Genomic DNA, 17,060 nt, shown 5'->3' on the forward strand with positions numbered 1-17,060 from the left:
CGGGGCGGGGCGCGGCGGCGCTCTGCGCAGGCGGCGGCAGGGAAAGCGGCCCGCGGCGGCAGCGGGGCGGACGGGCCGGCGGCTGCCCGTGAGCGGCGGGGACGCTGCGGCTTCCCGGCACCGCTGCGGGCTGGGCTCGGAGCCGGAGCTGCCTCTCGGGCGGCGGGGGTAGCTGGCTGATATTTATTTATTCTTGGGTTTTGTCCCTGTCCCGTCTCCGCACTTTGGTTACTTTGTCTGGGCTTTTTTCCTTTTTTTTTTTTTTTTTTGGCTTGTTTTTGGCAAAGCGGAAGGAGGATGGGGTTCGAGCTGGATCGCTTCAACGGGGACGTGGATCCCGACTTCAAATGCAATCTGTGCAACAAAGTTTTGGAGGACCCGCTGACCACCCCCTGCGGCCACGTCTTCTGCGCCGGCTGCGTGCTGCCCTGGGTGGTGCAGCAGGGCAGCTGCCCCGTGAACTGCCAGCGCATCTCCACCAAGGAGCTCAACCACGTCCTGCCTCTGAAGAGCCTCATCCTCAAGCTGGACATCAAATGCGACAACCACGCGCGGGGCTGCGAGGCGGTGGTACCGCTGCAACACCTGGGCGAGCACGCCGAGACCTGCGACTTCTCCCCCGCCAAGTGCCGCAACCGCGGCTGCCGCCAGGTTCTCAACCTCCGCGACGTGGAAGCGCACATGCGGGAGCGCTGCGAGGCGCGGCCCGCCGGCCTCTGCGAGCAGGGCTGCGGCTTGATGCTCACCCACGGCGAGCGTCGCGCCGGCGGCCACGGCTGTCTGCGCGCCCTGCGCGCCCACGGTGCCGCGCTGCAGGCGCGGGCGACGGCGCTGGAGAAGGCGCTGAAGAAGGAGGCGCTGCGCGCCGGTAAGCGGGAGCAATCGCTGCTGTCGCGACTGGCGGCGGCGCAGCTGGAGCTGCAGGTGACGGCGCTGCGATACCAGAAGCGCTTCACGCAATACAGCGCCCGCCTCGACGCCCTGGCCCGCGCCCGCGCTGCCTCCCCCGGCAAGGTAAGGGCGCGCGGGCGGGGGGGGGGGGGGGTGTGTCCGGCGGCGGCGGGCCCGCTCGGGAGAAGTCTGCGCGCTCGAGGGGAGAGAGAGAGCCGGGGTGGTCCTGGCCCCCGCCCTCCCCAGGCGCCCCTCAGCAGCGGGCTCGGAGGGGCGGCCGAGCCGCTTCGGAGGCGGGAGACACGTTCCCGCGGGTGTCTCGGCGGGTTTCTGGGGAACCCGCCCGGCCACGAGCGTCCCGGGGGCCGCCGCGCTGGTGCCCGCCGGGGGTGGCCGCTGTCTGTGAGCGGGAGGTGTCCCGAGGAGCCCGTCCAGCGCCGGCTCCTTGGAAGTACCTGAACCTTGGCTTTTAATAGCTGCAGCGCGCCGCTTCCCTGATATATGTATTTTCTAACGTGAGCATCAATGGTATCTGGCCCCCATATGGCAACTCGTGCATCAAAATACCAAGGTCACGGTATTATTAACTTTATTCTTGTTTCTCTCCCCTAAGAGAACCAAGAAAAAAATTGAAAATTCCAGAGCTGGAAATGGTATTAAACCACCAGATATCGACTCCCAGGAGTAACACAAAGTGGAGCGAATTGGAAGGGGCTGTTGTGACCCAATGCTTTCCAGACCCTTAGCTCACCTAGCATCCCAGAATATGGCTTCCTACAAAATGCTGTCTTTAGGATTCACTATTATGCAACTCGGACATCCTGCCAGCTATTTCATGATCTGAAGCCATCATCTTTGTAACATCCATGTCCAAATACAAGACATCTGCTGTATACTTGCAGACTTTTTTTTTTTCCCAGAGTCACACAGAGTTCTTTAAAAGCTCAATTTAAGAGGAGAAAAATTAACTTGACTTCAGGCCTTCAGAATTAGACCATTTATAAAATGACCAGAATCAAAAGCCAGAGCTACAACAATCCCTAAGTTTTAATTGGAATGAGGCTCCCCAGCGAGGGAAGCCCTAGAAGCCAATTATCTTCTAAATGAAGACATTCAAAGTCCTCCCCGTGACCTGGAATGTGCTACCACAGACACAGCAGTATTAAACTGTTCAAAACTGTCAAACATCTGTGCTCACACCTTTGGTAATGTTGAGGTTCGGAAAGCTGCGTAAAGGAAACAAAACTTCATGTTAGAGTCTCTCTCCTTTTTTTCTTTCTTCTTTTTCTTTTGAGATATCCAGGGCAAAACAACCCACCATGTTTTGGCTAACTCAAAACAGAGTGTTTTAATACTGAATGGACTGTTTTAACTTCTGGCAGTACTGGTTGCGATGCTGGTTAAAATCTTAGGAAAACTTAAAATAAATCAGGGGCTTCGTATTCACGTCAAGATTCAGGACAGTTCTGTCTCCTCCTTTTCCTCCAGCCGCCTGTACTTTGCAATGGCGTGCCACAGAGCTTTCTGCTCCCGCAGCTGCCTCTGCTGCCTCTCACATTGCTGATGATAGGAAAGCTCTCCATACAGTCCCGCTGTCGGAAACCCTCTCACCGAAGCTCTACCTCCTTGTCCCTGATCTGCACACCACACCTTTATTCTCACGCTGCCCCTCCTTCTTTTCTTTGTGGCTAGTGTTGGTTTTGCATTATTCAGCTCTAAAGTGAAGTGAGCTGCTATTAGCGTGAAAGGTGCTGCTTCAAATAGTTGTAAACGTGCACAGTACATAGTTTCCAGCAATACTTTTTATCAAATTTATGGATACAGCTGGCCAAGACGACTGTGCTCATTTTCAACTGTATTACAAAAGGCTGTTATACAGTTTTCTGAAGCAGCGCCTAATCTGAAGAAAGCTGGAAGGTGTCATGTCACCACAGACTTGTGGTCTAGCGGTCAATCAATTACATGTCTTTCACAGCATTTTGGGCAGCTTTCCAATACTAACAGCTTTAGTCTGCCCAGCTCCCAAAGAAGTACAATCAGGAAACTTGCATCTTTGTGCACTGGAGAGGGTTTTTTTAAAAGACCCATGGTAATCACCTAGTGCAGGGGATGCTTTACCAATTTTGGGCTGTGGCATGCTTCCAAGTTTTTACTCTGGGGTTGTTTTCTCAGAGACGGTAAGCATAGACTGTGCAGTGCGCGATACAGATTGTACCACAGCAAGGCATACATGCTTGCCAAAGGATTAGGTCCCTGAACACGTGGATTACGTGTATGGTAATGCAGAAAACTTATTTAAATTTCAGAAGTAATTGCTTATTCAAAGCATGCAGTGCCATTGCTATCATTAATTATTATTTTTATTCATACTCCATATATTTTGTTATAAGATGTAATTGTTCAAGTCTATGTTAAAACAGAAGTAGCCCTAGCACTAACAAACTGGGTCCATAGGTTAGATGTGGTGATTGCAAAACTTACTGTTGGATGTTCTGGCTCCTCAGTAGATGAAGAAAAAGAATCTTCCGACATCCCTGCCTGATGGTCACTTGTCGCTACAGATGTAGAACCAATCTAGAATAAATCAGATGACATATCTTGTAGTCAGAACAGAAGAAATGTCTGCTTACAGTTCTGTTTAAATGCTTAGTTAAAAGAGAAATATGGTATTGAAGGACATGAGGCCATTCATGAAAGACCCAAACTCGTGGTCTTTTGGCTGGGGCAAACTTTTTCAGCAGCTTTGGAGCCCCTGGTCTGGGTGAGCCTTAGCACAGACTTCCTTTGGGATACCGGATGAATCACATAGCTTTCCTCTGCTTCAATCTCCCATTTCTGAAGTGAAATTTGTAACTCTGCCATAACTATATTGAGAGAAGACATACATAAAATATATATTTTATACAGACATTCATCTAAATATCTCACAATTTTATAAGACCTTTAAACAGATAGACATGCCTTAAGTGACTCCAGTTGTTTTTCATGTGTATTTTTTCTCATCCTCTGTCACGGAGGGAACATTTTAATTTTCCTGCGTATTTACTGGATGCCTGATCTGTGCTTATTCCAAAAAACAAGTCTAGAGGTGTTCAGAGTGGCTATTTATTCCTTGGTGGGAAGAGGTGAGGCTTATTGTAGGCGAGCTTGAGGAGGGAGTGGTAAGGAACGTGGTGTGTCTTACTCAAAATTAGTATTTCCTTTGATCAGACATGTCAATCCTGAAACATCAAAGTCTAAATAATCAAGAAAAACCTCATACTATTCAAACAATGCTTAATCCTTGCTGAAACATACCACTGTTCACACCTCTTGATAAGCTGATCTGGTCGTTCCTTTATGTACACAGCCGTCAAAGTCCTTTGGGAAAAAAGGAGTAAGGGAGAGGGGGCAGGAGTTGGTGATGCTGGCTGCAGCCCGCGGTGGAAGCCCTCCTGCTGCACTGATGACCGCAGGCAGGGACGGACTTTCAGTAGATGTACGACGTACAGGGACCAGTTCAGGATCTGGTACTTAGGACTGCTGGTTTAATGCCTCTGCAGAGGTTGTAAGGCAAGTTTTAATTGTATAAAAGCCAGATGAAGTCCTTTAAAACAAGATGATATTTTTTTCTCAGACTGTCCCCAAGCAGCATCCACTGGGCTGGTCCTGGCAGCCCTTTCACCAGTAAACAAGGAGCTAAGTGCTTCCTGTAACGAAGACAGACCTTCTTAGCCACAGCGCTACCAACGAAATTAGAGTCTTCCAATATCTAAAGGGAAAGGCAGTCCATTAGCTCCACATTACTCAGCTGGGAAGTACAGTAATTTCAAGAATTATGTTTAAGAGTTCTGTTCAGCTGTGGGAATACAACATGCCAGTAACTATCAGGTCTGCTGCCGAACCAGATGATGGGGCAGGGCTGGATGCTGGCCACCACATTTCCACGATTACCTCACTGTTTAATGATTGTTTCGCTGGAACGCGAGACATGTTAGAAGGGGAAAAGAAAGGCAGAGCCCTGGAAAAATCATTTGCATTGTGGCTTCCTTGTGAAGCGAAGAAGGTTGTTAAAGAAATTGTTAAGACGCGAGACGTGAATCTGCAAAAGTAACCAAGTGTCAAAGCAGCATGCTGCTGCCTCCCTGGTGCCGGAGCAGTTCTGCACAGATGGTGGGATTTAGTGGGTTGTGTTCTGTAACGTGACTCTCCTGCTGCGGAGATGGAGATGGTGTACAAATCCATCAGAACTGGCTGGAAAGTACAAAAAAAGCTGTATTAGGGGTTTTTTTCCCTCCACAACTTTTGACTGATTCAAACCCACCTGCTTTAATACTTGTTCTGCTAGGTATGAAAGCAACAAATCACAGCCACATAAGGAGGCTTTAATAAAAACATTCAACTTTAATTACTGAAAGTGTCTTGAGAGCAATGTTGTAATTGTTTCTTGATTGTTCCAATTGATTTGCCTAGGCATAACAGAGGAAATAAACAGTAGCGCTAGCATGTCCTTGTCTTTCAAATCCTGAATCATCAGTTCTTGAAAGTGGTCTCACAGGACTGGAAATCTGTTCCTTGAAATCCTGTCTGAGGTCTGGGTCTGAAGACTTGCAGGGAAATAGCCTTTGCTTCGTTTTTCAGTCCTCTTCTGGGTACCTGATTCTCACTGATGCCATATGTAGGCAAATTCACAATCAGTCAGAGTTTATTCATGTTTCTCTATCAGAGAATCATTATTATTTGACCTGCAGGAAAGATAATGATAGCAAATTGACGCAAAAATTGAAATCCCAGCTTTCAGGTGGAGTATGTTGGTGCAGCTCCCCTGTGGTGGAGCTCCGAGCGTGCGGTCAGTGGAGCTCTGCCAGTTTACACTGGCAGGGAATTGGGCTTTGTTATCATCCCCAGATCTGTAGGAGTAATTCAGTAATCCAGGATTACTTTGACATTTTTTATGAGTTTAATAGACATTAATATTTGATTGACAACTTCAAATTGACATGTTAGAAGAAAAATGCACAAACTAAAAACATCTGCATCGAATTACAATGTACCTGTTGTAATTTTTGTCATTAATTGGTTATGAAAACCAGACTTGTAAGATAACTTCCTCAAACTTTTTTTGTGTTCATAACTTTTTCACCCTTTGGATAAAACAAAGAAAAAGATCGTGGAGGTAGCAAGGTTCGTATATATCTGTAGATGCACAACATATCGATCCTATTCTGATTTCTAAAAAAAAAAATTAAAAAATTAAAAAATAAAATGTTATTCAAATGACTTTTTCTAGTGTTCTGCTGTCTGTTGTAGAGTTTTGTAGTGCTGTGCTGTAAATAACAGCCACTTGATTGAGATTGAAGTTAGTACATCACGAGGATTTAGTTGTCTTTAACAGGACATGCTACTTTTGTCTTAGTGAAAGTTAATAGACCTAAGCAGCATCACTGTGTCATAAAGGACATTTTGTATGAGCTTGTGTCTGTAGTTAGGAGCAAGCTGGGGTAAGAGGACAGGATAACAGATCGTGTTTACACAGTCCCCCATACTACAGGTCCATCCAATCTATCTTTGTTGTACATTTTTGTCCAATCAGAGAACTGTTCACTGCAGAATTTCTTATTTTAGGGAATTAACATAATGATTTTCCATGATGGAAGAGTTCCATTTTGCTAGTGTTAAAATTCCAAAGAAAAAAATTATTCATGGCAGATGCTGTGAATAGCAATTGGCATCTTCAGCCTTTTGCAACATTTGTAGAAGTTTGTTTAATGCTGTTTTGTAAAACTCACCAGATGATTTTCTGTTGTTTGATATTGTTTAAAACAATGTCACATAGCTAGCACTAGAAGGAAGCAACATAAAAATGCAGTCCTGAGATTCAGTCACCCTCAAGCACTGGAAAAGTCAAGAATGTGACTACTGGAAACATGGAGTATTTTACATAACACATCACGTATGACGAGGTCAAGTAGTTGCAGGAACTGGTATTACATATAAATATCTTCTGTCGCTGTTAAGTGTCTCACTGTAGGTCTCAATAAAAAATAGGCATAAATCTTACAGGGTGGGTTTCGCAGAGAAGCGCTGCTGGAGAACGGCGGGGCGGCTGGCGTGCGGAGGCTGTGAGCTGCTGACTTTGCTCCTGCAAAGTTGTTCTAAACATTTTTCTCTAAACCACATGGGGGGAAAAAAAAAAGAAATCAACCCAACAAACCAGGATAGAAGTATTATCTATCCTACATACCAATGCACGCAAATGTTTTGAATGTGTTTATCTGTTCTTTGTAGGGTGAGGAAACTAAAGCACTGACTCTCGTCCTTCATCGTGACTCTGGCTCCCTTGGATTTAATATTATTGGTGGCCGGCCATGCGTGGTATGTTAATTGTTAAAATATGTTTGCCCTTTCCAGTTGGGAAAAGCATGTAGGTCAACACTTAGAGGAAAAATGCTGCTGACAAGCGTTTGGTTCTCTTGGGATTCTTTCAGAGCAAATCTTACATTCAGATTTGTATCAGGTATCTATTAACTACACTGTCTTTTCTCTCACAACATGTTTATTCTTGCACCTCGTCACAGCTAGCAACGCTAATACTGGTGCAGTGTCACTCCCAAAATGGTGAAACCTGTGGTATCTCTTTCTCAGACCATACTGCTTGGAAGATGTTGCATGAGTTCAGGGCCCACAGCTTTAGGCCCTTTACAGTTCATTAAGAAAACATTATTTACTCTCCTTTCCACCAGAGATTCCACCAGCAGCCCCCTGTGCAGGTGAAGGGATGTAACTTAAACAACCTACTTTTGAATTCTATGATTTCAGCAGATGTTTCCTGCACCGTACACTCACTAATGTATTTTTTCTGGATGCTTGTTGGCTGGAGCTGCTGCATATGACTTTAATTAGATCAAGGAATGGATTGTACCTTGTCCTAGTAATTTAGAAAGTATTCAGAACTACTTCTTGGCCACTTGGAAATCTGACATTAATCACGATTTATTCCCAGTGAATTCACTTGAAAGTGATTCTTTATAGTTAGAGTTTTTCAGTTTTCTGAGGCGTTGTTCTGCACTGGTAGAAGCTGGCAACACAATACACAGGAATATGAAAATCCCTTGTTAGGTATAAGATGTTTGTCATGGTTTTATTTTTAAGCCTCCAGAGGAAGAGCTGTGCAACTAAAAATAAAAATGCACTGTTGTCTTATGTTTGATGTGCAAGCAGGCTGCTGTCTCACTGGATTTTACATTAAGAAGAACTGTAATGACAATGAGTGCTGAGCTGGCCCAAGTCAGAGGAAAATTATTATCATGCAACTTAGGTAGCTAATGGAAGTCCATTCCTGGTTGTTTAACCTTTCAAAATGGGAGTATCGGGTGTTCTCATTAGCACAAAGTAATTCCATATTAAGACATTAATAAGAATATTTCTTTCAAATTACATGCACTGTTGTGACATGGACAGGTTTTAGCTGACAGCAAATTAGAGTTAGTTCAAGGTACAATAGTATATTTTTCTTTCCATCCTTAAAGGACAATCAAGACGGTTCATCTAGCGAAGGAATTTTTGTATCGAAAATAGTTGAAACGGGGCCTGCTGCTAAGGAAGGAGGGCTGCAAATCCATGACAGGATTATTGAGGTACGTGAATATGCTATCCAGTCTCTTAATGGTGCAGGTTTCATCTCGGGTCTTCAAATGGCATGATGTGTAGTGTGGGTTTAGGAGAAATGTACCATGGTAAATACTGTCTAGAAGACATGTCTGTTAAAACATGCTTGACTCGATTCAGTGCTGACCTTCATGGCTTTACGTATAGTTCTTACCTAAATATAGAAACCAGAGTATGGATGGTATGTGCATGTCCTGGCTTTCTGAGGAGCTAGCATCTATCTGGTATGCCGTAGATATTTTTTTTTAAAGCTATTGGAAACTTGTAAGTTATTTAGTTAAAACCACATGTGAAATACCATTGGTATAAACCATGATTTTATTTTTCTTGGTATTTAAGACCAAGTTTTGAACATAAAAAAATTCTGCTCTGCAATTTCTGTACTGTTTATTATAAACCTGCCTAAGCAACTCCTTAATGTTGTTTCTAAGTTCTTATATTACTCAGATTGCAGTCTGAATTTCTTCTCATTTTGCCAAAGTCTTGACCTCAATAAAAGGTCCTTCCTGTGAAAGAAATGGTTGCTTGAAATGTTTCTCGCAATTTGCAGTGAGCAAATTTCTTTTTTGGGGGAAGAGAGAGAGAGAGAAAAAGGTTAGTTTCCATGAAACAAAATGCAGCTGATTGTGTGTCAGTTCCCATTGTTTAGCATTTTACAGTTAAGAAAAAGTATTCTTCACTGTCTTATTTTTGTAGGCTGAAGAAACTTTGAGAGTCTATTGTTCAAAAAGATAAGTGCGGTGTTTGTTGCCAAGGATATCATGGAACAGCCAGTTTCTCTAAAGTAATGGAATTCCATTGCTCTTATGTTTTGCAAATGAGCAATAAACAGCTGTTAAGGATTTTCTGTTGGCAGGGGACAATATGTATTTGCTATTTTCTGTACTGTTATGGTAAACTGTATTCACAATTTAGTAAGGATATAAAATATTAATTAAGTTTCTTCATATGGGAAAGAATAGAGCCACAGTAGCAGAACTATAAAAAGATAAGAAGCTGAGCTGTGAAATGATCCAGAGTTGCTTAAACTATATATATGATGTAACATAATTGCAAAAAGGTCTGGACAATTTTGTGAGAACTATGCAATTTTGTTTGAACTGAAAATTTTCCCATAAGCATGTATTTCCCCAAAGCGTATTTGAAAAGCTGACATCCGTTTCTGAAGTAGTACATAGTCACATAAACCAAACAACTGTATGAAAACCAAAACTTTGGAAAATCAAACACCCCAAAGTTAGGAAATGTCCGAGTCTCCTTGAGTGTAATCGCTGTAACTGAGTCTGTACTTGCCGTCATAGGGCACTTGTCTGTAGCAGTCACCCTCGCTCAGGGCACGGGGACAAGGGCAGCTGGCCTCCACGGGCTCTGCAGCATCTGCTCTCTCTTGCAAGGGTCCTCCCTCCTTACTGCTTTTATTTCCCCCATCCCCCCTTTTTCCTTACTCCCTCCTTACTTCTCCATTTCTCCCCAAGTTTAGCATTTGGCAACGTTAGCCCAGGCCACACTAAGCAACTAAATACTGTTATGCTGGATGCACACTGAGAACCTGCGAAGAGCACAGAGGAGGACAGGCTGGGTGAGCTTTCCTGCTGTGCTTCTTGGCTGGTCTCCTCCCGCAGTGGAGCCAGGCGTCTGTGAGCAGTGGTTGTGCAGGGTCTTTGCCACTGTTCCACTTACATTTTCACATAAGAGAAAACTCCAGAATAAAGACACTAGAGCGATGTGTTGTATTTATAACACAGCAAGGGTAGCAGGAACCTATGCGTTGACATGGGTTGACAACTCTTGTTATGCTGACCACAAACTCATTCACACATTCACTCTTCTCACTTCTAAATATATACAAAATGCTGATGAACATTTAGGACATTGTTTCCCAACAGTTTACTTTGGGTGCCTCCACATCAGCGTCTGGGTTTGGATTAGGAGGGTCCTGTTTAAGCAAATCTCTGAGTGGTGCCCAGCTAATGTGGTTTGATTCCCATTGTGGAGTGATCTCCAAGTGTGCTAACTGGATTTTTTTTTAGATAAAATTAATTCATTTAATGCACCCCAGCCACTATAGGCATCCAGTTCACAGAACCAGACTTGAGTGCTCTAATTCAGAGCCCTCAAAATACATGTAGTGTGGACATCAGCTCCTGAAAGCAACTGTTTCATTCTATGTTCTGTGCAATTTGTATTTAGTGCGCTACATCTAACCCTAGTCTGGGTAAGGAAAACGGGATACCTCCTGCATCAAGGCATCTAATTGAGCTTTATCATACTAATATCCAATTATCTAATTGAAATACCCTGTAAATGATCTAGCTAAAAATTAGGTAATGTCCAGTGATAGTGTCCTTCTAGAGGCAAATTTTTTTATGACCTTCACACTGCCAACGTTCTGATTTGGCAGTTTGTCTGAAAAATCGTGTACAGATTGAGCTGTAACTGGCAGGACACAGCTGGAGGACTCAGATGGAACTTGGCATAGATAATAGAGCATCCTAGCAGGTCACATTTGCTTTTGGAAGGATGAAAGATGATAAAGAAAGATGGCAACTTAACTATTGAGAACTGAATTTAGCTATCTAGAACTTCTTCGACTTGTGCATTCAGTATTAAGGTTTTATCTATCACCAGCATGATTTTAAATAGACTCTTTCACAAAGAACTCTTATTCCAATATAAGCTGCTGAGCATAACATCTCCAAAATTAATTCCAGCATCCATCACAGAGATTTTACAATGAAGTAAACCATAAATTATTTGATTTCCTTTTGGAAAATGTTCCTTTGCTGTGGATCTTCTGGTGGATGTGTCCTGAAGCACATGTAAAACAAGTGTGTCATTTCTCATTTTCAGAACTGTCACAACATTTCTAAGTGCTGAGCAGGGATTAAGTAGTGTAAAATACAGACACACACAGAGTATTGTTTATAGCTAATAGCAAATGCATTGTTATATTGATATTTGCTTGCAAACTCTATCCCCTGACAAACTGATACGGAGATAAACTTAGAATTATGTCAGAGAATTTTTAAACATTTTCCTTATGTCATTTCCATTTGAATTTCCTGTACTACATCTTTTAGAAGGTTAAATGCAAAGAAGTTAATCAGGTTTAAGAATTGTCTTGAATTTTCTGTAAAAGCAATGTTTTGGCCCTTTGGATGTCATTGACAAAAGTAATGCCACTGTGAAGTACATGTTTCTACTGCTAAATGACTTACATCAAGATGAATGTTGCACCGTCCATGCTACTCAGTCTTCAAAGCAGCATGTAACAGAAATACAGAGAAATACTCTTTTTCCCTTGTATTTTGTTTTACAGAATCTGTTAAATAATAATGTTATTTAGTGCTTACGTATCATGTTATGGCTATTAACTGCTTAATAATTTCCCCTCACTGTTTAATAATATTATCCTTATTTTGCAAATGGGTCACCTGTGGTATACAGAGAAATAACTTCTAGAAGTTCTTGTCAGAGTAGAGTTAAAGACTTGGATCTTGGTCTGTTTGTAACTGCTGTATGCAAACCAATGCTTCTTACCTATATCTGTTCTCAGATCTTTCACAATTACTTTAGAAGTGAGGAAATAATGATACTATGAGATTTCCTCTGGTTTGACTACACGTTTTTCCTGCAGTTCTGTACTTACACATTCAAAGCAAGCAGCTGATTTAATGCAGTACTAGTGATTTACTGAATTATTGTTAAGATGTTCCATAGCAAATTGCCATGTTAAAAACATTCTGAAACTATTGATTTTTATGCAGAGAGAATTACTGTTCTCATAGATTTCACTTTTGTCAGGGTAACAAAACGGTCCTAACTTCCTCTCTTAACAGAAGTTGGTCCCAGCCATGAATGCCTCCTCTACGCAGCTGCTTGGCATTTCTTAAGACAAAATTAGATTTGCAGGGGTTTTATTTTTAAGCACATCAGCTCTGAAAGATTATAAATTGAATATGGCATTCTCTTCTCACTAGCTAGTAAACTTGTTTCTTTAGCTTCAGGATGACCTAGAAAGAAGGAGGCTTTTGAAACGCTGACTGCTTGCAACCTTAAAAAGTTTTAAGCACAATTAGGGTACTGTTGAGGTAGTATAAACTGTCACAGTTCCACTGAAACCTGGAGGATTTATGCCACCTGGGACTTACCCAGTGTTTCATGCTGCTCACAGGAAGGATCATTAGTTTAGGAGTTGAGAACACGTCTTAGTGAGTTTGATTGATTTTCCCCAAAGCACACTCATTTGCTGCAAATTATGGGCTGCTTTTCTATTACGTGGATTTCTTCACAGATTACACATAAGAACAATGAAACTTTTTAGCAAATCTTCTCCTGTACATGTACAAACAAAATTTGCAATTTGCTGTGTGTTCCCTGTTCACCCTGTAGTAAGTGTGCTGTTTTGGCAGAGCCACTTTCTGCTCACATGAGGTGGCTTTCAGCAAAATCAGTTTGGTAGCTGTGTTAACAACGTAGCCTCTGAAAAGTCAAATCGGCACAGAAAAGTCCATCAGCCACGCAGGAACAAGAAGAAAGGATGCTCTGGCAAGCGCGTGGCATACCCTTCCCTGTCAACGACACGTACTCGCTAAGAAAGATCTACTGCTGAGGCAAGGGTGGCTTTAAAATTGAGTGATGGAATAAATGAAGAAGCATTTCATGTGGTCTGCTGGTGCGTGATGGGGTCTAGTTTTTCCACAAGACGAGTCGCTGGGCTGAAAGGGTTCAGTGTGTTGCCAGTCTGGGTTTCTTGTCAGAATGCAGTTGTCCCTGCCCTGTGCGCCATGTTCCACTTATCACCACTCACAGACAGCTCACAGGAGACTTCCACAAATAATCAGTAAATAAAATTATTAACTGAACACAGCCTTCAATTTCTCATTTGCTGGAGAGCACTTTTTAACATTCTGCCAGCTTTAGTAGGATAAACCTAAGCCGACAGCTACTTGCAGGAAGCTTACTGCAAGCACTAGCTGAACTCTGACGAGCACATAGGTTAAACAGAATTTTTCCATTGTCGTGAATGGAAGAGTTCAGCTCTGCGAACAAGATTTACTGTGCAGCTACATACACTTAGGAATTAATTTTCTAGAAGAAAACATTTTCAGACAGTGACTTAAAATTGGCTGTTCAAGTTCCTGCCAGGACACGCAAGCACATTAGAGCATTTGTGGAGAGCGAACACCACGGGGCAGTGAGTGCAGCTATAGCAGAGTCAGCTTTTTTTTTTAGAGTTTATACTCCTAGAAAACTTTCCAAGCCCTTTGTCCCTATCTGTTAATGGTATCTTACAAAACAGCATCGTGCCTGTGCTGCAACATAGATCCCGCAGCTTGGTCAAAAGGGAATAATAATAACCTTAAGAGGAAAATGTAAATGAAAACAGGCAGCCTTGGTTATCACTGCATTTTTTCCTCTCATAAATTTATTTGCCTGATTCCATACAAGCGCTACAGTCTAAGGGAGGTGGGGAAGCAAGGGGACGAGCCAGACACCAAAAAGAGAACAAACCAAAGAGGTACAACAGGATTTTTACACTAAATACTGTAAAATTGTCCTTCCCACAAACAAAAAAGAAAAAAAAAGTTGGATGGGATGAAAATATAAGTGTTGTAAACAAAGCAAGCAATGTTGTTTCTAGTATTACAGACCTACAGTCTCTGCCTCTTCACTGATAAGTAGACTGCAGAGCTCACGTTATAAGCACATTTTGTGCTGCAACTTTTGAAAAAGTCATCCACAAATTCCCCTCAAATTTCTGCACCATCATATTCTTTTTAATAGAAGTCCACAGCACGTTGACCTTAAGCATAACGTGGGCATTTTGAATCTGTGGAAGCTTTAGAATATTGCTCTCAAGGGCATGCTGAATAAATAAGAGGTAATTAAATTATCAAAAAAGCGCGCTCAACTCAGGACCAGATCCCTTATGTGTAACACTTCTTAAATTAATGGGATGATGGTGTCCGTGTCCCTTCTCCCCCTTCACACAGCCTTCCACCCTGCACTTCCCTCTGCGCTCGCTTTCCTTGCTAACACAGCGTGCTTGAAAACAACCCAGTATCAGTCTTTAGCTAATATAAAATTGATCCTATAAAACCTTTAGTGCTCTTGAGATGGGGGCATGACAACTATGCACGAATCAGAGCAAGTAATTGCCACTACTGCCCTTGGCCAGGCTGTTGGGGGGCAGAGAGAGGTGGTTCCCTCCGTGGAGCGGGACACAGTGGGACGGTCGCCCTGCACTGGAGGACAAGCCTGGTGTGTCACCCCGGGGCTACAGGAGCAGTCACGATGCTGCAGATCAGCTCACGGCTGTGGCACACGCCTCAGAAAATACAAACTGGCCAAGAAATATAAATTTTGGTGTTATGAATTATTACTCTTTCAAAGAAGTGAAAAATTGCCATTTCACATTCTCTTTAGCTAAGCAGAGAGGAACATGTCGAACTCCAACAAATACTTTTTAAAAGAATGCATATAGAGCATATAAGAACGGGACAATTTAACCTTCTTTTCACATGTGGTGCCATTACTTGCATTTTAAATCATCTCCTGTTCAGTTTTCCACATTTGAAGCCAAACCGTTATGATTAACTGTTAGATTTTATTTTTAAATTTTTGATTGTGCCGAGTCTTTTTAGAGAAAACACACAGAACGTCCTATCAACTATTTTCACACGTTATTTGCATCATAATAATTGGGCAGACAAAATCATCCTTAATTTAGTATGTATGCAGTACATTACCATGTCAGTTGTACTAAAAGATACACATAAAATAAGTGCAAATTAACTGACAAAAAAAAAAGCAAGCTCAGACCATTGCTATGCAAAATGCGCTTGAGTAAAATTTGCATAACTTTTCATTTGGAATTAAAAATGGAATTTATCCAGCAAATGTGAAAAGTACTGAATGTGTGAGAGTGAACAAATCTTCCTGGGGATCCTGAATCCTGATCCCGCAGCAAAAACCTGGTTTATTCTGGTAGAGGGATTTTTCTTTGGAACAAGAGCGTGACATGCAGACCTGCTTGCCAGGAGTGCCTGGCTTCTGCTTTCTTCACAACAGCGCGTTCCCTTTTTCCCCACACACAAAATACTGAAATCCTGGAATCTGTTCTAGTAAAAACTAGAATGCAAAGTCACTTCTGATTAACGGTATTTGTAGCTCTTATGTGAAATAGAGTCTTACTGCTTAACACTAAACAAAATATATTCCAATATGGGGTACGGGGTTTGGTTTTGTTACTTTTATCATAAATAACATTTAGTAATTTTGAAAAGACATGAAACATTGCAAACAGGCAAACATGGAAAACGAGGGTACTTGATTAGAAGTTGATCAAATTTACTATAGCAAATTGTATAGCAATAATGGCATTAGATTCTCATTCTCATACATAGGGCTTTTCCTTTGCCTAATTAATCCATTCTTTACACTATGAAAAATTGTTCACAATGAACTGCAGTTCTGTGCTTTAAACACTAAGACGTGACAACTTATCAACATTGTGAAATTAATTCCAACATTGTTGACTGTTTCTTTATGCATGATGTTTTGATAAATTTTAAAACAACTTTAGTAACTTCACTATTTTATGTTCCACTACAAAGTGCAACTACAGGACTTGTAAAGTTTTTAGACCCTCATAAATAGAAATGATACTGGGCTGACAGTAATAGTAGTGGAGAATTTTTTGCTTCAGCGCTGGGGCTTTTAAATGAGAATAGTATTTAAGTTGTTGCTTTTAGGACTTTATTATGCGTTTTAGTATCCAAAGTAAATTTGTATTTTGTTAGCTTTCATATAATGGTGTAACATTTTTAACAAAGCTTCTATCTGTAAAGTCTTGTATCTGTAAAGGGAATTTAGGTCTGCTAGTGGAATTTGGGTTTTAAAGGCTAGGTGGGGGAATAATACGTCAAAAAAGCGAAGTTGAGGATTTGTTAGGAGTGGGAGGAGGAGTGGTACAAACAGGCTGTGTGGGCCCATCACTAGATGGTAGAGACGCATCCCATCCCTCTGTACGTGACCAGAGATGTTCCTCTTGTGAAGGACTGGGAGACACATCCCATCCCTCTACACGTGACCAGAGACATTCCTCTTGTGAAGGACTGGGTGATCATTGTGCTCTGGGCCACACCATTCCCACATAGCACCAATGGTGCTAGCGTCTTAGTTGCAAGAATCTGTGCATTAAATGTACCTCAGTTGTGTGAAGCAAGTGGAAAAAAAAGAGTCAGAATATGGAATACAGTATCTTTTGTTGGTGCAAGCCCCTTTTTAATAGTCGACTGAAGCCTGGTGTTAAAATAAGCTTTAAAAAAAAATCATTAATTTATATAGCCTCCATTGTAGGACTTGACCTATGAATCTTAGGAATGGTATACCCCACAGCAGGCTCTCCTTATATATCCTCTTACACTGACACAGTCATCATCCATAGGCCCCGTATAGTATCCACAGTTTAATTCTATGCTCCATTTAACAGCAGTACAGAATTAATCCTGTTTAAA

The 17,060-nt window shown here is 42.2% G+C and overlaps 1 protein-coding gene across 1 annotated transcript in view; it reads left to right on the forward strand.

Moving 5' to 3' along the window:
• Positions 1 to 39: 39 nt before the first annotated feature.
• Positions 40 to 17,060, forward strand: part of PDZRN3 (PDZ domain containing ring finger 3) — a 144,452-nt gene continuing 127,431 nt past the window's right edge. Inside the window, exons 1-3 of the mRNA XM_054838361.1 lie at positions 40 to 1,014; positions 7,159 to 7,245; positions 8,400 to 8,507. Of these exons, the coding sequence (XP_054694336.1) occupies positions 298 to 1,014; positions 7,159 to 7,245; positions 8,400 to 8,507 (912 nt within the window). The 5' untranslated portion in view covers positions 40 to 297. The remainder of the gene's footprint in view (positions 1,015 to 7,158; positions 7,246 to 8,399; positions 8,508 to 17,060) is intronic.

The sequence above is a fragment of the Grus americana genome, chromosome 11 (assembly GCF_028858705.1).
Source record: "Grus americana isolate bGruAme1 chromosome 11, bGruAme1.mat, whole genome shotgun sequence".
NCBI classification, from domain to species: domain Eukaryota; kingdom Metazoa; phylum Chordata; class Aves; order Gruiformes; family Gruidae; genus Grus; species Grus americana.